This window comes from Sus scrofa, chromosome 10 (assembly GCF_054392235.1).
Source record: "Sus scrofa isolate SSC_HxYL_T2T_F1_AM1 chromosome 10, Sscrofa_HxYL_maternal_Yorkshire_Landrace_v2.0, whole genome shotgun sequence".
Taxonomy (NCBI): domain Eukaryota; kingdom Metazoa; phylum Chordata; class Mammalia; order Artiodactyla; family Suidae; genus Sus; species Sus scrofa.
The window spans coordinates 17717630-17742562 of record NC_139392.1 but is presented as its reverse complement, the minus strand read 5'-3'; the positions used below and the strand labels follow the sequence as shown (position 1 = coordinate 17742562).

At 36.4% G+C, this 24933-nt stretch overlaps 1 protein-coding gene across 7 annotated transcripts in view; it reads right to left on the bottom strand.

The window, feature by feature from the left end:
* The window catches only part of AHCTF1 (AT-hook containing transcription factor 1), a 79648-nt gene that overhangs the window by 26966 nt on the left and 27749 nt on the right, over positions 1–24933 (bottom strand). For all 7 annotated transcript variants that reach the window (XR_014817474.1, XR_014817473.1, XR_014817472.1 and 4 more), the window contains 13 exons: positions 24140–24268; positions 18681–18771; positions 17427–17516; positions 15080–15220; positions 14316–14420; positions 13340–13433; positions 11374–11497; positions 11163–11219; positions 10145–10291; positions 9432–9619; positions 1575–1719; positions 1365–1496; positions 524–674 (listed from right to left, as the gene is read on the bottom strand). Coding sequence is in view for 4 of the 7 variants with exons in the window: in XM_084979258.1 (XP_084835384.1) it covers positions 524–674; positions 1365–1496; positions 1575–1719; positions 9432–9619; positions 10145–10291; positions 11163–11219; positions 11374–11497; positions 13340–13433; positions 14316–14420; positions 15080–15220; positions 17427–17516; positions 18681–18771; positions 24140–24268 (1594 nt within the window). In the remaining 3 variants the exon portion in view is untranslated. The remainder of the gene's footprint in view (positions 1–523; positions 675–1364; positions 1497–1574; positions 1720–9431; positions 9620–10144; positions 10292–11162; positions 11220–11373; positions 11498–13339; positions 13434–14315; positions 14421–15079; positions 15221–17426; positions 17517–18680; positions 18772–24139; positions 24269–24933) is intronic.

Here is a 24933-nt window from a genome sequence, read left to right as displayed (position 1 = left end):
GGAGATGGTAAAATGATTATTCTACATGTTTTCTACAAGTAAGAGAGGAGTCTTCAAATGAAATAAAGAGTTCTGTCATTTTGTACTAAATAAAGTGTACAAAGTTCTAAAGAAAGCTTTATATTTCTTAGGGTAGAGTGGCCAGCAAAAAAAAGCACCATTGTGATGAATCAAAGCAAAACTGAGCTAAACAGAAAACAATGGGAGTTCCCACTGCGGCTCAGTGGATTAAGAACCCAAAGTTGCCTCTATGAGGAATTAAGTTCAATCCCTGGCCTTGCTCAATAGGTTAAGGATCCAGCATTGCTGTAAGCTGTGGCACATGTCACAGACTTCGTGACATAGGCCTCAGCACCAGCTATGACTGGACCCCTGGCCCAGGAACTTCCATACACTGAAGGTGCAGCTGTAAAAGGAAAAGATAAAAAAAAATAAAAAATAAAAACAAAAAGAAAATAACAGTGGTTTCAGAAGGTATCTTTTCAAGCCCAATACTTTATGACATTTTTCAATGAATTCTTACCTTCTCGAAGAACTGATGATGCCGACAAACGGTAAGGCTTAGCTCGCTCAATGGCCAATTTTCGCTGAACTCTGGGAAGAATTTTCCCATACTGGTCTAATATAGAATTTCGAGCCACTGATCTTTCCCGCAAACGAGGATCACGATCATTCTGTTGAACGTAAGTAATAAAAAATTAATCTTCAAAAATGTTAGGTGCTATGTTTCTATATTTATCATTTAAAATATAATTTATGAACATCCAAGAATATCTTCCTTCTCCCTATATATTCTTCTGCACCAAAGACCTCATACACACACTAGACTGCTTTACAAATCTTTATCCATGAATAAATTCCCAGCTTTGATTATTCACAACTAATGAGAGCAATGTTATTTACTAAGCAACATGTTTCTTCACACACCTCTGAGCATCCTCACAAAATGTCATTTTATCATTCAGGAAACAAAGGTTCAGAGGCTGTGTTCCAAGCACACAGAGCAAATTAAGAGTTAGTCCAACTCAAGTCCATGCTAGCATTTCACTCTATTATTTCCTGTCCTCTACCGAGTCCTCGTTTCCCTGAGCGTAGTAGCACTTAGTCTAGCAAGACTGTGGGCAGATAGATATCTAAACGGAAATGGCATATATTTTTAATATTTATAATGGCTTATTATGCTATAAAAGAATTAGGTTAAGTAATAATACCCTGTTTCCCAATTCTGCTACAGAAGGTAAGAGACTCTCTATGCTCAAAATTATACAAAGCCCAGTGGCTACCAAACTATAAGCTCCCATATAACAAAGGCACCTGTTTTCCCTTTTCTCTTGTCCCCCATAATGAAACAAGTTTAACTGTACCATAAGATTAATTTTCAGAGTTTGGTTAAGCTTCAGGGCAGGAATATAATTGGCACGTTGCAAATGGTGAACTAAAAGGAATTCATGATTCTGAATGCTGGCGCTGGACTGTAAAAATTTCACCAAACACTCCTAGAAAGAACAAAATAAATTTGTAAGCTACTAACTTATCCTGAGTTTTTTGGTATGTTTATATTCATAAGTCATTACCTGCTCAGTGTCTGTAAATGGTAGCTTAAGTAAATCTTCCATTAAGCCCATCTCCTGACAGACTTCATATGTGTGCTTAAGCAGCTCCTCTATATTCAACCTACTAGAATGTTGTCGCACTAAATCCCAGGCCTCGACCATGCACCTGAAATCAATATTTATCAATGTTTAGTTTTAGAAAAGCTATTTAAAATATTCAAATATTCATAACAGGAGTTCCCATTGTGGCTCAGCAGGAACCCAACATAGTGTCCCTGATGTGGGTTTGATCCCTGGCTTTGCCCAGCAGGTTAAGGATCTGGCATTGCCGCAAGCTGCAGCGTATGTCACAGTTGTGGATTGGATCCAGTATTGCCATTGCTGTGGCATAGGCCTGCAGCGGAGGCTCCAATTCACCCCTAGCCCTGGAATTTCCATATACCACAGGTGTGACAAAAAAATAAAAAAGAAATATATGTGTATTTATATACACACACATAACACATATATATACATACATATATAGAAAACAAATCACCTGAAGAATCTCAAAGATACCTTGTACATGTAATTTTAAAGTATTTTAAGAAACTGTTGACAAGAAGACAAGGCATTGTTAAAGACTTGTTTTTAAAGACCTGTATAAAAAACACTTTATAATAAAGTGTTGACTATCACATTTATTTACTGAATCCACACTGAAAGTAAAAAACAGAATCTCTGTATGGGGAGAGAACGGTCTCAAGCATATGGGTTGGTTACCCTCAAGATCATGAGGCTGACTGAGAGCTGCAGCTCCCTGACACTGCCCAGCATCATTAGAGACAATCATACTGCGATTATCAGCTCAGGAAAGGATCAAAATTCAAAGCACAGTTTCTACTTCATATATGCTTTGCACCATTTTAAAGTTCAAAAATTAAGTCAAACCACCAATTATTAAGACTTACGACTTTTGATGCTAAGTCAGGGAATGTCTGTACCCAAGAGTTCAATAAGACAAAACCAATATGGTCTGGACAGAAATGAAAGATTTGCGTGGTATGACAGAGAAAAGAGAGGTTCTTAAGGGAAGTGACACTCAGTATGAAAGGAATGGAAAAGAAAATGAGCAAAGGCCTATAGATAAAAATAGCATACTGTGTATAGAAGGGAAAGGGCTTAGAGCTTAGTAACAAGACAATTCGGCTGACCTACAGCAAGATCTGACCTGAGAACTTGGGTCAAATTAGACAGTTTTAGATACCATGTCGGGTGGCTGAAATGTGCTTCTGTGGACCATAAATAAGGTCATTAAATAAAGCTTCTCATGATATACTGTTAAGTGAAAAATAAGTTTAAAACAGTATGAATAATAATTACTATTTCTAAAAATTAACCAATAAACAAAGCCTATAAATAGGTATTCATTTAATTAGATAACAAAATGTCTTGGAAACTATACACTAAGATTGACAATGATTAATCTGAGAGGTAAAATTTTTGTAAGGGCTGATCATTTTCAAGGTAGAAGGGTAGAATAAAAAATGGCAAATATATATAGGAATAATTTTCTTAGAAAATCATCATTCCTAATTTTAAGTGAATAGTAATTTTGATTTTAATAGCCATTTTAAAAAAGCTCTACAACATTAAAAAAAAAAAAAAAAAAAAAGAGTTCCCGTCGTGGCGCAGTGGTTAACAAATCCGACTAGGAACCATGAGGTTGCGGGTTCGGTCCCTGCCCTTGCTCAGTGGGTTAACGATCCGGCGTTGCCGTGAGCTGTGGTATAGGCTGCAGACGCGGCTCGGATCCTGCGTTGCTGTGGCTCTGGCGTAGGCTGGTGGCTACAGCTCCGATTCAACCCCTAGCCTGGGAACCTCCATATGCCGTGGGAGCGGCCCAAGAAATAGCAACAACAACAACAAAAAGACAAAAAAAAAAAATTTTTTTTTTCTTTTCAAAAAAAGCTGGCATGACACTTAAGGAAATCAACATACCATTACCAAAATTATAATTGCAAATATCCTTTCACCCAGTAACTCCACTTCCAGGATTTCACCTTATAAAATAAATCTGCACTTGTGTAAAATGTTTGGTTACTCAATACACAGCAGTGATTAAAATGGCAAAAGATTAAAAGTACCTAAATGCTCACTAAGGGAAGCCAGTTAAATAAATACTGGTACATCCACACAACAAACCCCCATGCACTGATTAAAATAAGCTCTTATATACTTATTAGTGACATGAACTGTCAACTACATTAGTTTAAAAAGTATACTGCAGAAGAAGTTCCCTTGTGGCACAGTGGGTTAAGGATCCGGTGTTGTTGCAGCTGTGGCAGAGGCCGAAACTGTGGTGTTGGGTTTGATCCCTGGCCAGGTGACTTCCACATGCCAAGGGTGCAGCCAGAAAAACAAAACAAAAGCAGTGTATTGCAGAACGGTGTATACAATGCTGCTGTATCGGCAGGGGGAGATGGGCACATTTATATTATATATATTACATATGCATTTGCTTAGGTATATGTGAACATTTTGGGAAGGACACACTAGAAATTACTAATGTTGACCGGGTACTGGCTGGGAATTCACCGTGCATCCTTTCGTACTTTGGAAAGAAGCATGTAAATATCTTACTATTCAAAAACAGAAAGAGCCACATTCTTATCCCTCTTCCCATGGATATATGCTGAAGTTTTCCACTTTAAAGTTTAATAGCCAGTCCCAGTTGAGCAGATATACTAGCAGGAGTAAGATTAACTTAAGGCTTATCAAATGCTAATCTAATAGCAGTGAGCAAACCTGAAAGCAAAAGACAAATGATAATGTGTTTTTCCAGTTTCTCCCATAGCAGGAGACACAGTTACCTCCAACTTCAAAAAATTGATGCTCCATTTTTGGCTAAACCTTACATAAATTTTAAAATAAGTCAGTCTCCAAATTCTCATTATTCTCCTGCTTTTCATGGGAGAAAGGCATGGTGCTAGGAAAAGTAGTAAGAAAATCAATTCAACTGATGAAAAGCTAAACTAAAAGTTGACAGTAAATTTCAATAAGGAATGTACGGGGATTCTTGGCAATACGGCAAAGAAGATAGCCTGAAAAACACTCCTGTGACAGCTCTAAAAATGTTAGATTGAATATATTTAAATATATAAATGCAGCATAGAGATCACACTGAAAAAGATATTCTAGGTGAAACAAGCAACTACTGATTTCTAGTGATTAGTGTAAAAGTTAAAATATTAGGGGAAAGATATACCCTAAGTAACAGAATGTTGGTGCTGCTACATTAACTCATGGTGGCTACTGTATAATAACAAAAGGTTAAAGTCATTAAAAAATAAGTTTTAGGAGTTCCTGTTGTGGCTCAGTGGTTAACAAATCTGACTAGGAACCATGAGGTTGCAGGTTCCATCCCTGGCCTCACTCAGTGGGCTGGGAATCTGGCATTGCCATGGGCTGTGATGGAGGCTGCAGTTGCAGCTTGGATCTGGCATTGCTGTGGCTCTAGCGAAGGCTGGTGGCTACCGCTCCGATTAGACTCCTAGCCTGGGAACCTCCATATGCCTTGGGTGCGGCCCTAGAAAAGACAAAAAGACCAAAAAAAAAAAAAAAAAAAAAGTTCTAAACTCGTATGTACTTATGTATTTGAAATACCAACAGCAGTATTATGAAAAATGGACTCAGCCTTCATTAGAGTAGGCAACTTGCATGCCTTTCTTAACTTATTAAGCAGACCACACACACACAGAGACATTAAGAACACAGAAAGATTAAAACCACACAATAAATGAATTGATTTTTAGACAAATACACTTGAATCTCACCTAATAAATGAGGAACACACTGACTACTTAACCGTGCATACAAGTCTTAATGAATTTTAAAGGAAAGGCACCACACCATGCAGTCACAATGCAATTAAGTTTAAAAAGAACAAGATAACTTTTAAATCCCCATTTGTAAATTAAAAACTTCTAAATAATAGGAAGAGAAAAAAAATTACAGTGAAAATTTAAAAATACTTATTAGATAATTAAAATTGGGGTATGCTGCCAAAATACAGAACATTCAGATTTATACTTTTATATTAGTGAAGATTAAAAGTTGAAAATAAGAAATCATTCGGGAGTTCCCATCATGGCTCAGCGGAATCCAATCTGACTAGCATCCATGAGGACATAGGTTCGGATCCCTGGCCTTGCTCAGTGGGTTAAAGATCCGGCATTGCTGTGAGCTGTGGTGCAGGTCGAAGACGTGGCTTGGACCTTGTGTTGCTGTGGCTGTGGCATAGCCGGCACCTGCAGCTCCAATTCAGCCCTAGTCTGGAGACCTCCATATGCCAAGGGTGCAGCCCTAAAAAGCCAAAAAAAAGAAAAAAAGAAATCATTCGGCCTGAGTTAAAAAAAAAAAAAAGCACAGCAGAATAAACCCATAGAAAGTGGGAAAAAAAGAATGAAGACAATGATGACACCTATACAAAAGCGTTTTCCAGCTCTACTGGACTTTTTGTTATTAAGACTGAATACTCAATGTCACCAGCTGAAAATCTAAAGCTGTTAACTTCAAGTCTATCATGTACTGTGCATCAAGATTACTTTGCAAGGAACTTATCTGCCAAGCCATAACTGTCCATAAACAGAGCTCATACAATTGAAAAGCTACCAGCATAAAGGTTTTAGAGAAAGAGAAAGATGATCCTACCAAAGAAAAGGTAGTAAAGCTAGAGTCAGGAGTCAGGCTGAAAGGTTAAACAAATGATGGCAATGATGGTTAACTTAAAAAATTCAATCTACCACCATTTACTAATGACTTACCACTTGCAATTATAGTAGTGCTTATGTGATTTAACCCCCATAATCCTGCAAGGTGGTCATTATTAATCCCATTTTACCAATGAGGAAACCTAGCCTCAGAGAGGATCACTTAACTGCTTTTAACCATATTTTAGAATGTAGTAGAGTTTAGGTATAAATTCAAATCTATTTGAGTCCAAAGACTATGCTCTTAACATCTCTGCTATCATCAGTAGCCATTCAATATCATTTTTTTTAAGGTGTAGATTAACTGCTAAACAATGTCATCTTCAATACAAATTCAAATAATAGAAAATCAAGCAACACCTCATTTATCTAGCATGGAGTGAGTCTAGAGAGAAGATTAGTATTTTGATGGTTGAAATAACTTTTTCAGCTATTTTAACTATTGCTATGCAATCATGGCCTACTGTTGTTAGAAAGATCTCTGTGTAGCCTGACATCTCACGACTTTTAGTTCAAACTTCCCAAGTTTATTAGCCTTTTTCCCTGTTTCAAGGACTCTGTGGTTAATCATTCTGTTGGATTAGAGATGTAGGTTTCTGGGGAAATTAGGTGATTAAGTACTAAAACACAAAATATATCCCAGAACTCTGCTTTCTTGAATAAGTCTCTAAAAATCAGCTTCCTTGTCATGTACTTCTTCCTGATAAAAGTAGAGTACAGAATATGTAGCTGCATGACCTCCTGAGCAATGAAACATGGTTGCCTTTCTGCAAAACTATCAGTTCCAAAACTTTAAGCAGCCTCTTCCTATCTTGTTTTCCTACATTCAAGAAAAACAAACAAACAAACAAAAAAAAGGATGAAATCTTGCCATTTGCAACAACACAGACAGACCTTGAAGGCATTATGCTAAGTAACTCTGGCAAAGGCAAGGCAAATATCTTAATGTGGAATCTAACAAAAACAAAAACTCAACAAAACATCAGATTTGTGGCTACCAGAGGATGAGGGCGGGGAGGGCATGAAACAGGTGAAGGGTCTAAAGATACAAACTTCCAATTATAAAGTAAGTCATGGTTAGTAATACTGTACTGCATATTTGAAAGTAACTAGGAAATATCTTTAAAGCTCTCATCACAAGACAAAAAAATTCTCTAACCATGGATGGTGACCTGTTAACTAGACTTACTATGATGATCATTTCATAACACATAGAAATTCAAACCATTACACTGTATACCTGAAACCAACAGAGTATCTTACATCAATTATACCTCGATTTAAAACCAAAAACCTCCATTACCTTTAATTGTCTTAACAGTGACTTCTGCCTCTAACAATATTCAAGTCATTCTTCATTTACAGAACCAGTAATTATTTTAAACATTTATTGAATCTACCTCACAAATAGCATTTTGAGTGGTCCTTTGTTTTTATTTTTGCACTTACTGTAAAGGACATTTAATGATGCCAGTTTTCTAGGTACTAGATACTTGAGGCTTTAATATACCTGAGAAATAAGGTTTCAAAATTATATAAAGATTGTATTATAAACATTACATAATGTTTTGCTATGGCTAAGGGAGAGGAAATAAGAATCTGGCAAATGAAACATACTATAGATGAATCAAAGGACAGTGAAATCAAAAAGGAAAAACACCTAATCTTTCAAACTTTTTTCCCCAAGGTTCCAACATTTGCTTTTCTCATGAAAAAGCATTACTGTTCAATTACCACCTCTTAAGTCACTAAAGAATGAGAAGCTTACCTGCAACTGAAAAAAATTTACATGGTACTTGCCTACCAGTACTAAAACTCAACCCATTTATTAAACATTTAGGGAGTTTCCGCTGTGGCTCAGTGGAAACAAGCCCAACTGGTATCCATGAGGATGCAGGTTCGATCCCTGGCCTGGCTCAGTGGGTTAAGGATCTGGTATTGCTGTGGCTGTGGTGTAGGCCAGCAGCTGCAGCTCAGATTCAACCCCCAGCCAGGGAATTTCCATATGCTGTGGGTGTAGCCCTTTCTTTAAAAAAAAAAAATTATCTCCTTTAGCTTCATTAAATTTCTTTTCATTCTTATACACTCTTTATTTATTCAGCTTAACCAAACACTTTTGCTAACCCAAATTATTTCCACAACTACTTCTTTAATTCATTACTTTTGAGGCCATTTTATACCTAACCAGTCTATTATTAAACTCCAGATCTGTCTGAAATGTAAAGAATCAACCCTCTCCTGTCAGTAATACATTCTGTTTAACCAAAGAGAATGAAGAAAACCTCTTTCAGAGTGCTGACAGTGAAGTGCTGACTCAACCAATAAGACTGAAAAAATTAATACAAGTTGAGTAAAATACAGTTACAACCTGGTAAGAAATTTCAGCCCCAGGCAATTTTCCCAACTTACTAGGCATTAAGAAAACCCAACAGCCAGACCACTGTATTTCCAATCATGCCATTTACTTTGTCACAGTTACTATATTCCTGACAAATATAATTATGATAGCTGTGTATTGCTATAATAACATAAATGGCAAATATATCATACTAATCAGAGAACATTAAAATACTGTAAAGGGAAGAAAGAGGCAATATAAAGATACTACTTTCTTAAATCTGGTTAAAGTATTCATTTAGATACGAAACCTAAAACTTCCGACGCTTCAAGATTTTCTTTTTAATGATCCAACAACAAAAATCAATGAATTATAATACTCAAACAACCATGACTAACAAAAATATCAGAGTACCATCATTGGAATACACTCTCAAAGAATATAATCTATCAATTCACTGTAACTTCATTCTTCCTCCATTATTTCTGGCTGCTTTTCAGCATATTCAAGCCTCAACTGTCCACAGAGGAGACTGGCATGTCAATATTATCAAGTGGCAACAGATATAAACCTCAGCATGGCTTCTCCTTTTACTAGGGGTACTTCTTTTATTCATTTTAGTCTAGATAAAAGGTGCTTTACATTTTTAACGATGAAAGATGAAGAACATAAGAATACTGTGCAATGCAACCAAATCAAAAAATATATATTTCTACTATTTATTTCATCAATTCCATTTTAGTAACATATGACCAAGAGTTTGACTGTACTTTCAAAATAGGTACTTACCTATTAAAAAGCAAAACGGTGAGGTGAAGGGTAACATCACTATCTGTGGACACTGTTGGCCTCATTGTTTGAATATATCTGAGGGCTTGTCTGGGTTCACCCTGACTCATGAAGGCTTGAATAATTTTTGAATGTTGCCATGACACAGGTTTTGCAGTAGCTGGATGAAAAAGAAGATCCAAACCACTCTGCAAAAATGACATGAAAATTGGTAAATACAAATATAATGCCTTGCATTTAGACCAAAAAGAGGCAATATACTAAACCTACATAAATTAAGATAAAACCAGTTTAAATATTACCTATGGCACATTTTATTTTAAATAAAAAGCTTATCAAAAGCTCATACTTTCAGGACCACACTTAATATAAGCTATTATAAAAAAATATTTCCATCACCGATTTTATCAATGCCAAATCCTGCTTTTCTGGTTCACCCAGCACATCAAACACATCTTGAACATATGTGTAATACTAGGAATTGTTTACTTGTTTTGTTCTTCAGATGGTAAGGAACCTGGGGTTCTTGACTATTTTATCTTGGCATATTCTTACTACCTAATGGTGCTTGGTGAAGGTACTAATTAAAGTGAATCCTTAAATTACTTCTGTAAGTAGATTGTGCCAATGTCAAATATAAATCCAGTTATGTATTTTGTCTAAAATTCTAATAGTTTACAAAAGCTTACATTCTAAGTGAACTACAGACTTACCTCATAGTCATTATGATCTATCAGCCAAAACCCTTGAATAAGTTTAACCTGGCCCCAAGAAATGGCAAAGGCAGTTGGAAATGATTCAATGGAAGTATCCGTTTTGTTCGGAAAAGAATACATAATATCAAGTAGCAAATAAATAGTCTTTTAAAAAGAGGGTTAAGGACAATAAACAAAAACACCTACATATATATTTGCAACAGAAGACACCAGAAAAAAGGCTTGAGAGACTTTTAGTTCTCAAAAAGACATTACGAATATCCAGCTACAGAAGTATTGTTTTTTAAAAATGTGAGCACAGCCAATCCCATAACCAATGTCATACATTCTCAACAATAAGTACCATCACAAAGGAGATGGACTTAAAGCACTTTCTTCATGAGGTTAGTAGCTTAGTAAATTTAAGAAACAAAGCTTTAGACAAAATTCGTTATCTCCCAAAATCTGGCAGCTTAAGCAAACATATCACTTATCTTATGAATTATGAGTAAAACTAAACATTTTGACTAAGAAACTGACATTAATACAAGAATCTTATTTAAAGGACCACAAGTCTCAAACACAATGCTAGGGCCATGAACCCTATTCCTAGAAAAATAAACATAAAACAAAGTTTTGCATAGTTTCAGGTTGATAACCATAGATCATCTGAACCCAACCAACAGGTCCTGGGTTAAGAATACTTCCTTTAAAACAAACTCAAATGCGATGGAGTTCTCGTTGTGACTCAGTATCCAAGAGGACATGAGTTCCATCCTTGGCCTTGCTCAGCGGGTTAAGGATTGGGCGTTGCCGTGAGCTGTGGTATAGGTCACAGACACGGCTCGGATCCCGAGTTGCTGTGGTGTTGGCTGGCAGCTACAGCTGCGCTTCAACCCCTAGCCTGGGAACTTCCATACGCTGTGGCTCAAAAAAAAAAAAAAAAAAAAAAAAAAAATCAAATGTGAAATTCAGATTGAATTAGATGTGCAAGGTTCCTACTACTTGAATTATTCGATAAAATTTTAAAGGATACAATAGAATGCTTGCTTGCTTCAGTAACATCTTCCAACAGGTATATGTCAAGTAATGCCTATTAAAAAAAAATTCAGCACATGTTATGTATCCATTCATTTATGCTCCTTGTTTTTCCCAAGCCTGTGCTAAGTGTAAAAAAATACAGTTAAGCATGCCTCCCCCTCCCCTCCCAACTTTGGAGACTAGATTTCATGTTATTGCAAACCTACATGTAAACTAGTAGGAGGATATTTTCCTGTGCCTCCTTCATCCCGTTTCCACAGCTTCTCTACTCGATCTCCTAATTGGGAAACCATTCCATCGATCATCAAGCAATCAGGATTCCACTTGCCTCTGCAAAAGGGCAACATTAAGGATATTTAGGATTAGTGTTAATCAAATAAACCCTGAAGAAGCCTCAAGTTTATTCAATGGTCATCAGCAAGTCAGTGAAGGTCGGGTTTCGGGAAAGAATGTGCTCTAGCCAGCAAAATGCCTGAGGGCTGTTCACTTTTTACCATCTTGAGCAAATTACTAACCAGCATGGCAGTATAGAGAAAATAATATTGAAAATTAAAGTCAAAGAGTTATATTTTCAGTTGCATCATTTGACTAGTCTTTTAATCTCGGTAATTCCTTTATAGTATATACTATTGAGAGACTATTAGGTAATGAGCAGACGCTGACCTTGTCTGTTTCCTCATCTAATATTAATAATAGCAGGAGCAGTTACTATTTACTGAAACTTTCTTATGAGTAAAGCACTGGTAAGAAGTGCCTTGCATACAATATTTTAGTTCACTTTTATATTGAATTTATAATTTATGTGACAGGATTAGAAAGCTTAGCCAACCTGCTCAAGGGCATATACTTAGGAAATAAGAGATTGAGAAGTCTGGGGTTTTTTTTGCTTTCCAGGGCTTGGCCAGCGGCATATGGAAGTTCCTCAGCTAGGGATCAAATCAGAGCTGCAGCTGGCAGGATCCTTGCTGTGTCTGTGACCTACACTAGAGCTCACAGCCAACACCAGAGCCTTAGCACACTGAGCAAGGCCAGGGATCGAACCTGTAACCCCATGGTTACTAGTCGGATTTGTTTCCGCTGCTCCACAACTCCAAGAAGTTTTTAATATGCCTAATAAATCTCCCAAGTTCATGCTCACTATTCTAGTTATTTTAAAGCATAAACTTGTCATGTATCAAAATTATAGCTGGCACAGCCTTGTACAGATTCCCAAGTGATTCAAGGTTTGTAAATCATTGCTCTAAAGGTTATGTGCTGTTCTACAATTCTGTAATTCCAACTTGAGGAAGAAGGCTACTTATAATTCCAGAAGTATAGCCAAGGCTCTAAACACTACCTTCACTTCTATTGTTTCTATGTCTTTATGTCAAAGGAACAAACTAAAGATGTATTTTAAAAGGGGAAGGAGGTTATGAATTAAAAAAAGAAATAAAAAATGGTTGAAGTGCTAAAACGCAACTGTTGGTGGAAAGAATGTAAAATAACATGATATATTTTATGCTTTTTCTTCTTCTTCTTTTTTTTTTTTTTTGTCTTTCTAGGGCTGCACCCAAGGCACATGGAGGTTCCCAGGCTAGGGGTCTAATCAGAGCTATAGCCGCCGGCCTACACCACAGCCACAGTAACGTGGGATCTGAGCCGTGTCTTCGGTCTACACCACAGCTCATGGCAACGATGGATCCTTAACCCACTGAGCAAGGCCAGGGATCAAACATGCAACCTCATGGTTCCTAGTCGGATTTGTTTCTGCTGCGCCGCAACAGGAACTCCTATGCTTTTTCAATAAACAGTTGCTTCAAAATTTTTCCTGAATAAAAATTTCTGGGAAAAATACACGCTTTTATTATAGAATCTCCTCTAATGAATCAATCATAGTAAATAGTTATGCTTAGGAAATAACGGGAAGAGCTATACTTATAAGTTCTAAATAAGTTCTAAAATAATTCTAAAGTTCTAAAATAATTCTAATTCTATAAGTTCTAAAATAATTATGTCAAGGCAAACACTACGACTAAAATACAGCAATGCTGGTGACAAATTCATATACCTTACTGAGAATTCTGGCCATTTATTTGTTTTATAACGTCATGAATTCTGTTTAAATTGAGAAAGCTTTGACTTCTTACACAAGTAATTTCTAAGATTCTTTTAAGGGTTCTGGATGTACTATACCTTGATAAACGCTCACACTTCTGTCGACGACTGGTGTAGTAGTTCTGAATTACAGGGTAGTTGTAGCATAACCTTGATAACTGCACAGCATCATCTAAATGTTTTTTAAGAGTTGGAAAAAAAGCTAGTAATATTTCCAAAATAGCCCCAAAATACTTAAGGTTACAAAAAGATATTTTACTATAATTTTATAATGCTGTATGATTTGCGGTCTTCCTAAATGAAAAGTAATAAAAGAGCACTACACGTCCTTTTATTAACAGATGCACACATAAGAGTCTCTCATGAAAGTCAAGAGGATGCTGGTTTTCACCCCAGAAAAGCTATTCCAGAAAATGATTTTATTCTCCTAGACGCAAACGATAATTTAAAAACAAGCTCACTCTTTGTTCAAGTAAAAATCTAAAATGAAAAAATCTAACTATGAAAGAATAAGCTCAACGGTAATTATGCAGTGGCATGAGCACATCTAAATAAATCTAACATGTTTCCTGGAAATGCAAGAAGTTGGAAGCTTCAAAAGTATGTTCTAAACAAATGAAGTAAAAGTCAGATTCTCTAATTCTTGGCATTAGCATGAATCATTAAAGGGGGTATATAACTGATGGCAAATAATATTGGTTCATAACCATAAGAAAAGAACCTTTAAGAGAAAAAGATCAGCAAGTGAGATTATAAAGCTCACAGTTCTATAGATCTAAATAACACCTGGTGATATCACTGAACCCATTTTCAGAAGCCAGGTTTTGTTAAATATTCTTTCCTTCTAACCCAACAAACATGTATGGAAGATCTGCGTATCAGGCATGGGGTGAGGCACTGAAGGTACATAAGAAAAGAAGGTAAGAATAGAAGAAAACAAACACAAGTGAGGTAGCAGAAGAAAGGAAAACTACAACACTAGAACACAACCACAAAATTACAAAGATTTAAAGATGTCCCAATTAATATTTATGGATTAAGTTAAATATTTTACCTAAGCCCTCTGGTAAAAGCCCAGAATGAGAGAACCAAAGAACCACTTGTGCATACTGACAGATGAGCTGGCTGACCGTATACTTATTGCTTAAGTCCATGACACCTGTAGAGAGTTAAAAATCAGTTGTTTAGCTTTCAATTTATCAACCACAAATGAAAAATCCAGGTACTCATTAGTTTTCAAAAAAAGTAATTACTTGGTGATTTTAAATATATGTTATTTTTAAACAAACCTAACTTGAACAAATAACCTTCAAAATGCTAACATAACGCACCGATTAAAACAGACATTTTAGGTAAATATGCTTCCATATTAACTACACTTCCACTTAGTTAATTTTGGTAATCAAATTTATACATTAAAACAAACTAGCACTGTATCATTAATACAGGTTCTTCAAACCAGGCGTTTAAATGAAATAGGCTATTTTATTTACATGGCAAAACAGATGAGAAAAATCATAACTCTATGAATAAAATCTTACATATAACTTTAAAATTTGAAGTTCTACAATGAGTAATACTACCTTAACAATTCTTACATTTAACTCCCAAATTCCCAAGTACATTTAATTGTGCGCTCACGGCACATCTAATTAACATTCTGTAGCTTCTCATTAAAAAAAAAAAAAAAAAAATTTCCGCCATTTGAGAAATGATGGCCTTTTTGCCCAATGATCCATCTAATATACAGGAAATTTATTTTTCTCCAAGGAAGTAAAATTCAAGAAAACATCCATTTATACAAGATAAGGAGCACACCTCTCTCAGTGATCTCTTGGGCCTCCGTTGCAAAACAGCTTAAGACTGTATTAAGGTTGCTAAGAAGTAAACTGCACTGCTGGATAGACTGTATAGTCTGTGGATCGATGAAACGACAAGAACCATCAAATAATGGTGCACCTTTCAAGGATAAAATATAAGATTAGTTTTGACACAGTAAACCTACATTAATTAAAATCACAAATGCAAAATATCTCAAATCCTACTAACCACAGAATTAGTCTATACATTATGAGGTTTACAAAGACAAGCTTCAAATGATAAATACCCTCAAGGAATCCAGAAGGAACAGGTACAAATTTTAAATGTGTAGAATGAAGTAAGCAATATGTGAGTACAGAGGAAAGTGACAGATTCAACTTCAGATTCACTAGAAATCAGTTATATTCACTAAATGCTTCTCCTTGAAATAAATCTTTTATATCAGATTTTTTAATGTACTATGTCACTCTGTGATTATCTTTCTCTCACCTCCAGTCTTCAAAAATGGGACACTGAAACTAAGACTCAGATAGTAATGTATTACAATATAATCACATGCTTGCTATAATGCATTGCAGACTCAGCTGTCCTTTCATTTCAAACTCAAGGTTGAGTTTGCAAAAGCATTTTTGGAGGAATTTCTTTTAGCTGCTATTGGGTACATCTTTTTAGATAAAATTTTAGGTAAGATTTAATTACATAATGTGTCACTGGGTCAGAAAACAAATATCTTAATTCTAAGTACTTCCTCAAATCATTTGCTTTACTTCCAATACATTTCAAATACTAGTACTATGCTTTGTATTTTAATTATTCTTAGTTTAAAAAAACAACCCCGGAGTTCCCGTCGTGGCGCAGTGGTTAACGAATCTGACTAGGAACCAGAAGGTTGCAGGTTTGATCCCTGCCCTTGCTCAGTGGGTTAACGATCCGGCGTTGCCGTGAGCTGTGGTGTAGGTTGCAGATGCGGCTCGGATCCTGCGTTGCTGTGGCTCTGGTGTAGGCCGGTGGCTACAGCTCCGATTCACCCCCTAGCCTGGGAACCTCCATATGCCGCGGGAACAGCCCAAGAAATGGCAACAACAACAACAACAACAACAAAGACAAAAAAACAAAACAAAACAAAAAAAAAACAACTCCACTAACCATCAATGAAGCTCAAAGCAATAAGTGTATCTGAGCTACCAAGTTCAACCCTGAAACATATGCTCAAAGCATAACAAAGGTATACAATTTATAAACCGAGTTAATTATTTTTTATATACCTTATCTTACATAATCAGCGCTGAAAACATTTTCTCAAAAAAATTTTTTTTTACCCTGATTATGAATTATCACGTGTTCCAGACTTCAAATGCACTGTGATTACTGAAATATTGTAAGTTACTTACTTCATGTGTACCGTTTTGTGTAAGCACGTCCTACCTAAAAATACTATAGAACTGTCTTCCTATCAAATCCTGTTGCTTTAAAAATCCTTTACTAAGAATAACATTTTTAAAACATCCATCTATTCCTTCATCATAACACAATAACACTAATAACAAAAACATATATATATATATATGTATACACACACACTTCTAAATAAACTTAAATTTTACTTTCAGGTACAGGGCAATCATACATTACTTTTTTAACGTTATTTCTGCACTAATTGAGCATAATGGATTTTTAATATTCACAGGATAACAAAAAACTCAAAATGTAAAACAGACCAATAAACAAGAGTTGGAATAACCAATGACATGTGTTAGTAGAAGGCAGAGGTGATGAGTTTTTGCCCTGCTATTCAGCTTCTTTATACTAGCAAATATTTTAAATAGAAAATGAATAAAACTCAGAGATTAACTGTCATTTTCTCTTTACTCTTATCATCAGTATATTTTATAAATCAAACTCCTAAGACCAAAAGTCAAGTAAGGTATAAATACGAAACTTGCTATTTCAGACATATCTAACGTGCTGCCAATTTAAATAATCTGTTGCAAAATCTTGGTCAAAAAAATCATTTTGTCACTCTAATGTAAAAAGAAATAGCGGTCTTTTGGGATGTCCTTAAAAGAGTTTATTAAGTTCAAAATGATTAAAAATCATTATTACGGGAATTCCTGACGTGATGCAATGGGGTGGGAAGCATCTCTGCAGTGACAACAGTACACATGTTCAGTCCCCAGCCTGGCACTGTGGGTTAAAGGATCCAGTGCTGTCACAGCTGAGGCACAGGTTGCAACTGAAGCTCAGATCTGACCCCTAGCCCAGGAACTCCCTATGTTGCAGGGCAGCCAAAAAAAAAGATGATGTACTTTAAACATAAAAATTAATTTTTTAATGTAATACTTACATAGTCTGTCAAATTCCCCTTTTGTGAAAACTACTTTATTCCATGTCCATTCAAGAACAAAGCGCAAATTAGCAGCAGAATTTGGTTGTTCTTATTTGCAAATATGAAAGGAAAAAAATAAAGAATGATTACTAATGATAAACAAAACTTTAGGAACTTCTCAGTGGAGAAACTTGAAAGAAACCACTCTAACCAACCGAGCAACATTAACATCAACATTAATGGAGACAAACTGGCATCATGTATCCTCAGGGTATCAAGTCAGGGAGCACAACAATTCAAGTAACGCTGCTCTGAAAAACGTGAAACCGGAATTTCATCATGAGGAAAGTTCAACAAACACAAACTGATGGGCAGTCTACAAAGTAATAGACTTATATTTTTTAAAAATCTCAATTTCTTAAAAGACAAAGCCTTAAGAATTATACAAGACTGAGAATAAAAAGATATGAAAACGAAATAAAAATATATTATGGATTGGATTCTAAATCCCCCCTCCCTAAAAATGTTACAAAGGACATTATTAAGACAATTAGTGAGATTTCAATAATGTCTACAAACCAGATAATAGCATGTATTATATCAGTTTTCTTTTTTTATAAATGCAAAGTAGTTTTTAAGTAAATATCCTAATTCTTAAATACACTGAAATATTTATGAGTAAAGAAGCATGATGCCTTCAACTTATTCTCAAATGCTCAGAACAAAAACAATGTGCACGTGTATCAAGTGTGTGCTTGTAAAGAAAAATGCACACAACTTGAATGAATCCTCCAGAGAATTTTTCTGAGTAAAAAGAGCCAATTCTTAAAGACTACACTGGGAGTTTCCTTGTAGGCAGCAGGTTAAGGATCCAGCATCGTCATTTCGGTGGCTTAGGTCAGATTGCTGGCCCGGGAACTTCTACATGCCACAGGCACAGCCAAAAGTTAATAAATAAAATAAATGGTTACATACTGTAGGATTCCATTTATGAACATTTTTGAAATGACAAATTATAGAAACAGAATAAATGGGTAGTTGCAGGCAATAGGAATAGGGGTGAGGAAGTAGTAGGCATGGCTATAAAAAAGCAACATGAGCCATCGTGGATGTCATAAAGTACTAGAGATTTGCCAGATCTTACCATATGGGGGTGTGGGTGTGTGTGTGGGTGTGTGTGTGTGAACGGTACCTATCTTAATTGCATGTAAACCTACAATTATCACAAAATCAAGTTAAGTATTTCTAAATTGTTAAAAAGCACAATCTTACCTTCTGTTATCCACCTTCTGATACATCCAGTCAAAAGTCCCAGAGAACTTGTCTGGATTGCTGCCGACAATATAGCTTCTAACTGTTCTTCCTAAACCATGAATTAAACAATAAAAGAAAAAAGAAAGGATATGTGATTAGAGACAGAGGTAGCAAGTTCTAGTTCAGAATATAATATTTTACAGTGTTTAAAATTATTACATCTCATTAGGATGAGTATAAACAAAAAAACAACAAGCACTGGTGATAATGTAGAAAATCCTCATACACTGCTGGTGGGAACGTAAAATGGGATAGGCACTTTGAAAAATAGTCTGGTAGTTCCCCAAAAGAGAAATGAAAACAAGCACATGTCCACATAAAAACTGTATATGAAGCATCATAATAGCCAAAGTGAAAACAACCTAAATGCCCTTCAACTGAAGCATGGATAAATAAAATGTGGTAGATTGTACAATGTAATATTACTCAGCCATTAAACAGGATGAAGTACTGATCTATGATATGGATGAACCTTGAAAACACTGTGCTAAGTCAAGGAATTTAGTCACAAAAGGCTACGTATCATTCGATTCCATTTATATGAAGTTTCTAGAACAAGTAAATCCATAAAAACAGAAAGCAGATTAGTGGTTTCCAAAGGCTAGAAGACAGAGGGAGAAAGGAACTGACCACTAGTGATTATGGGGTTTGAGGAGAGGTGATGAAAATGCACAAAAAAAATCAGAGCTCCTGTCATGGCGCAGCAGAAACTAATCTGACTAGTATCCATGAGGACGCAGGTTCAATCCCTGGCCTTGCTCAGTGGATTAAGGATCCGGTGTTGCTGTGAGTTGTGGTGTAGGTTGCAGCTGCGGCTCAGGTCTGGCGTTGCTGTGGCTGTGGTGTAGGTTGGCAGCTACAGCTTTGATTCGGCCCCTCAGCCTGGGAACCTCAACATGCCTCGGGTGGGGCCCTAAAAAGAAAAAAAAAAAAAGACAAAAACATGGAAATGGAACCCAGTAGAAACAAACTTATCAGATAAAGGTGGTATTTCAGTTAGCTTGAGAAAAGGTTATTATGAGTCCTATTTCACAAACGGTGTAGCAGAGCTGGATGAATCATCTGGGATAAAGAAAACTGAACCTTTACCTGAATTGATACATAAAGATGAATTATAGCCTTAAATGTTAAACATTTAGGTGTTAGGGAAAAAAAAATTTAAACCAGAACTTTAAAATGCATTTGACAATAAAATTATTAAATTTGAATGAGGTAAAAGAATAAAGCAATGAAGAGGAAATAGCGAGGAAGATATCTGTATGATTTATGACAGGGTAAATATCTACATATTTTACAAAGAATTTCTATAAAAGTAACAACTTGATGAAACTTAAAAATATGTAATTAATAGGAATTCCCATTGTGGCGCTGTGGAAACAAATCTGAGATTGCGTGTTCAATCCCTGGCCTTGCTCAGTGGATTAAGGATACTGCGTTGCTGTGGCTGTGGTGTAGGCCAGTGGCTACAGCTTCAATTAGACCCCTAGCCTGGGAACTCCATATGCCATGGGTGCGGCCCTAAAAGGCAAAAAAAAAAAAAAAAAAAGTAATTAATACAACAAGTCCTAACAATATATGAATTTTGCATATATGATACCATCCTTTTCATGTGTATGGAGAGAGAAAGAGATCCAAAAAGTCAAATACCATACATACAACTAACAAATAACTACCAAGTGGACAGTGATGAAACCACTGATGACGACCCCAGTCTGGACTCTTTCTCAGAAGCCTCAGTCTCATCCTAACTGTCTAAGCAAATCCTACCCACCTCTCCCATCCTTTTCAGTGGAGAGTGATAATCACTCTCCAGCCTTTTAGAGGAATCACTTTCTCGCTTTTTTGTGTTTTACCTCTAATATATGCATTACTAACAAAGACAGCTTCATTTGGTCTGTTCTGGGAATACAGTTTTTTAAAAGATACATAAAAAAAGGGTCAACAAAATGTCAGTATTTGCATGCTTCCATATAGTCAATTTTCTGAATTCAAATTATTCAAGTAACTGTCTATATAAGTGGTAAAGAAAAAACCATAGGTTGGATTACCAGATTTAAAACAATCACAGAAAATAAATGCTGTTTCATTAACATGGTTGCATTATGGGTAATTTTCCTCACTTCATTTTTCTTTTTAAAACTTAGATATTACTACTGTAAGTTTAAAAATGTATAATGGGGGGGAATCAGTATTAATTCCCTAAAGCAGAAAAATTAAATAGAGCACTTAAGAGTGCCCAGTTCCTTAAGGATGACGAACCTCACTAATTTGGAGGCTGTGGTAGGGAGGGGTAGTCAGTTTCCTTCCCTAACGACCAAAAGGCCCTATAAGCAGAGCCACCAGGTCAAAATTTACCGAAAGTCTTTTAATAAACCTAAGTCAGAGCTGCATAAAGCCATTTTGAATCTGGTGTTTTTCAACTTTGCTGTTCTCCTAAAGCGGAGAGGAATGGAAGCTTACTAGCTTAAATGCAAATGCACCGCCCAAAGTTAGATTGTTCTAGTTAATCAAACTTTATTATTCAAGGGCCATTAAACAGAAAGAACAGATTTCTTCTACACCATGTATCAACAATTCTCTTAATAAATTCACCAAGTAGATAGGCTAAAAAAAGACCATACTACTCACAATAAACAAAAGATTATTAATAAAACTATTTCAAAACCTCAAGTGTCTAGAAAAGAAAGTGGACCTGCTATAAAAACTGTTCAGATTCCATTATCAAAAAAAAAAAAAAAAAAAAACCACCCGGAGTTCCCATCATGGCTCAGTGGTTAACGAATCCAACTAGGAACCATGAGGTTGCGGGTTCAATCCCTGGCCTTGCTCGGTGGGTTAAGGATCCGGCATTGCTGTGAGCTATGGTGTAGGTTGCAGACGCGGCTCTGATTCCGCATTGCTGTGGCGTAGGCCGGCGGCTACAGCTCCGATTTGACCCCTAGCCTGGGAACCTCCATATGCCGAGGGAGCAGCCCAAAAAATGGCAAAAAGACCACCACCACCAACAACAAAAAGCAAAACCTGCTAGACCAAGCAGCAATCATTTACAAAAATCTTCAGGCGGAAACAGAAGTAACTATTAGGTAGATGAAGAAATATGGTCTATATTTGCACCAACACCCAATGCTATGTGCAAAGCAAGAGACTCCATTACTGAAATCTGCAAAGATAATCAAGAGCAAGAATCGGAATGTGGAGCAGAGACACTGGAGTAACGGTTAAACTATACCCCAACGTGACCGCAGCACCACTTCATAACACACAACCTAATCAACAAAAAAATTAAACACTCCACTGCTTTAGGATTAGAAGTTGGGTCAAGAAATTCAGGTAAAATATCTTGGACATGATCCAGCTGATGGAAGAATGAGACTTTCTTGTAAAGTTGCTCACCTCCAAATAGGCTTCTCTTAAAAAAAAAAAAAAAAAAAAAAAAAAAAAAACTCCTGTTAATTGTGGATAAAAAATGGAATATCGCACCACAGCCACTTATCTCCTATCCCCATATCATTGGTGGGCCTAAAAAATGTTAATGTAGATAACCACTGTAAGCCCTCCATAGCAGCATCCACGCTGCAAACAAAAAAACATCTGGGGAGGAGCTCCCTTCATGGCTCAGCAGTTAACGAACCCAACTAGGATCCAAGAGGATGCAGCTTCGATTCCTGGAATCGCTTAGTGGGTAAAGGATCTGCTATTGCCACGAGCTGTGGTGTAGGTTACAGACATGGCTCGGATCCTGTGTTGCTGTGGCTGTGGTGTAGGCCAGCAAGTGCAGCTCTGACTTGGCCCCTAGCCCGGGAACTTCCATATGCCACGGGTGTGGGCCTCAAAAACAGAAAACAAACCAAAAAAACCCTTGAGTTTGTTGTGTGCCAGCTGTTGTGTTATGTACTTTTAAGCCTAGAGATGATTTAAAGTCTATGGCAGACGTGCATGAGTTATATGCAAATACTCTGCCATTTTATGTAAGATACTTGAGCATCCTTAGATTTTGGGATCCTAGAACTGATCTTCCAAGGATACTGAGGGATGAATGTGCATTACCACAGAGTGACTATTTACTTGGAACAGTAATATAAAGGGGAGGGGACAGAAAAAAAAAAATCTCCTGACAATAGTAATAATGAATTTCTCTTAATTCCATGAAATTAAATTCCAACGGCAGGTGTTGTTAGTAGCACTATTTACATTTCATTTGATATCTAAAGGCTATTTTTCCAACAATTCATTATGCTGTATACCTGTAATTATTCATTATGCTACACACCTGTAATTAAAACACTACTTGTGGAGTTCCTGTCATGGCTCAGCAGTTAACGAATCCGACTAGGAACATGAGATTTCGGGTTCAATCCCTGGCCTCGCTCAGTGGGTTAAGGATCCGGCATTGTTGTGAGCTGTGGCGTAGGTCGCAGACAAGGCTAGGATCCCACATTGCTGTGGCTGTGGTGCAAGCCGGCAGCTACAGCTCAGATTAGACCCCTAGCCTGGGAACCTCCATATGCCTCACTCAGGTACAGCCCTAGAAAAGGCCAAAAAAAAATAATAATAATAAAAATAAAATAAAACTCTACTTGAGGAGAAAGAGTTAACATTTTCTTTCTCCACAGGAAAATGACCTGGGATTGGTTTACTTTCTTTTAGCAGATTTTATTAGCAAAAACCAAGTTAAAATAAATGTGAATTATATATAAATTGTCACTAGTCAACGCATTTGTCTCCTAACTAATAAAATATATTGGGACGAGGAAAACTGTGAGTGAATTTATAACTACCCATTGGGAAATTAAGATTTTTGCCTTCACAACTCAGTCTGACTTGCATAACTATTATGTTTTGCAGGAACCTGGAATCTTCACCAATAGGCTTTCACAAGACACTCGTTTCTATAATGTAATGATTCTCAAAATACTGCATCAGAAATCACATCAAGAGGTTATTAAAACACAATTGCTAGGCTCTACTCCTGGAGCTTCTGATTCAATAGCTCTAGGGTAGGAACCAAGAATTTGCATTTCCCAGCGAAGCTGATACAAGGACCACAATTAATTGCTGCAGACGACAAGAGTCAACCTAAGTCAAGATTTCTCCTCATGGGGTCTTATTCTCTTGTACCTATGCTGTTCTCTCTGGGGACTGCAAAATGGCCCCTGGACTGTCGCAATTTCTACTCATGGCATGTGTGATGCAGCCATGATGTGCTCAATATCCTATAGACCTGGTGTCAAGTTAGGCCTATAGGGTCCTAGAGGTATGATTTTTAAGACAAACCCCAAGACTATAGCTACTGACAAAAATGAAGAGTTGGCATTATACTACTCAACCTACTTTTGCAGAAATTATCTAACATATTTTTTATTGTAATAAAAAGCTAATAACATATGATCCAAAAGAAATTATCAAAAGTTCTCCACCTGACTTAAACTGGAAGGCTGAATATCAATAAGTCTTGGTGAGAGAAGGCCAGCCACAAGACATCGATTATAACCATCCGGAATGACTTCATTGAGAGATGGTCCTGATTTCTTCAAAAAAGTCAAAGTCTATAACAGATTGAATAATAAGATATCAATAAATGCTCAATTCAAATAATCAAATTTAAGAATAATTAGTAAACTCATCACCCTACTTTAAATTTAACATTTTGAATAACATTTTGAATAGACACCGAATGAGAACTGTAAAAGACTACATTTTTGTTCTTGCAAGGAAAAAAACTTAGAGGTTCTTGAGGTAACCAATGCTTGCTAGTTACAAATAACATTACTGATAAGAGTAAGTAGTTTATCTGCAAGGTAACCCTGTTACCTTCTATAAAGCTCAAAGACTTGGTTACAGAGCTTAAACATACCACCCACAAAAGAAAAATCTTGCAGTTTATTCCTCTTGGTCTAATGGGAAAGAGATACAAAGTATAAATATGGCATTCATTCACATCTAGCTGGTTATCACTTAAAGGATCTGCCACTTCGTGTTTTCCTGGAAAAGTATTTTCAACATATTGAGACATAACCCACTCTATGCTAGGCACTGTGCTAGGTACTTTCTTTGCATTATTTCATTTCCTCACAGGCTTTCTGAGAATGAAGAGAATTAAGAGGGCAGATTAATAGGGGATGTGATGGCACTGACCTACTGCACTCTTTTACTTGGGGTTCAAGAGCTAAAATCCATATAAAGCTGCTAAGACCATCCCAATACCTCAGTG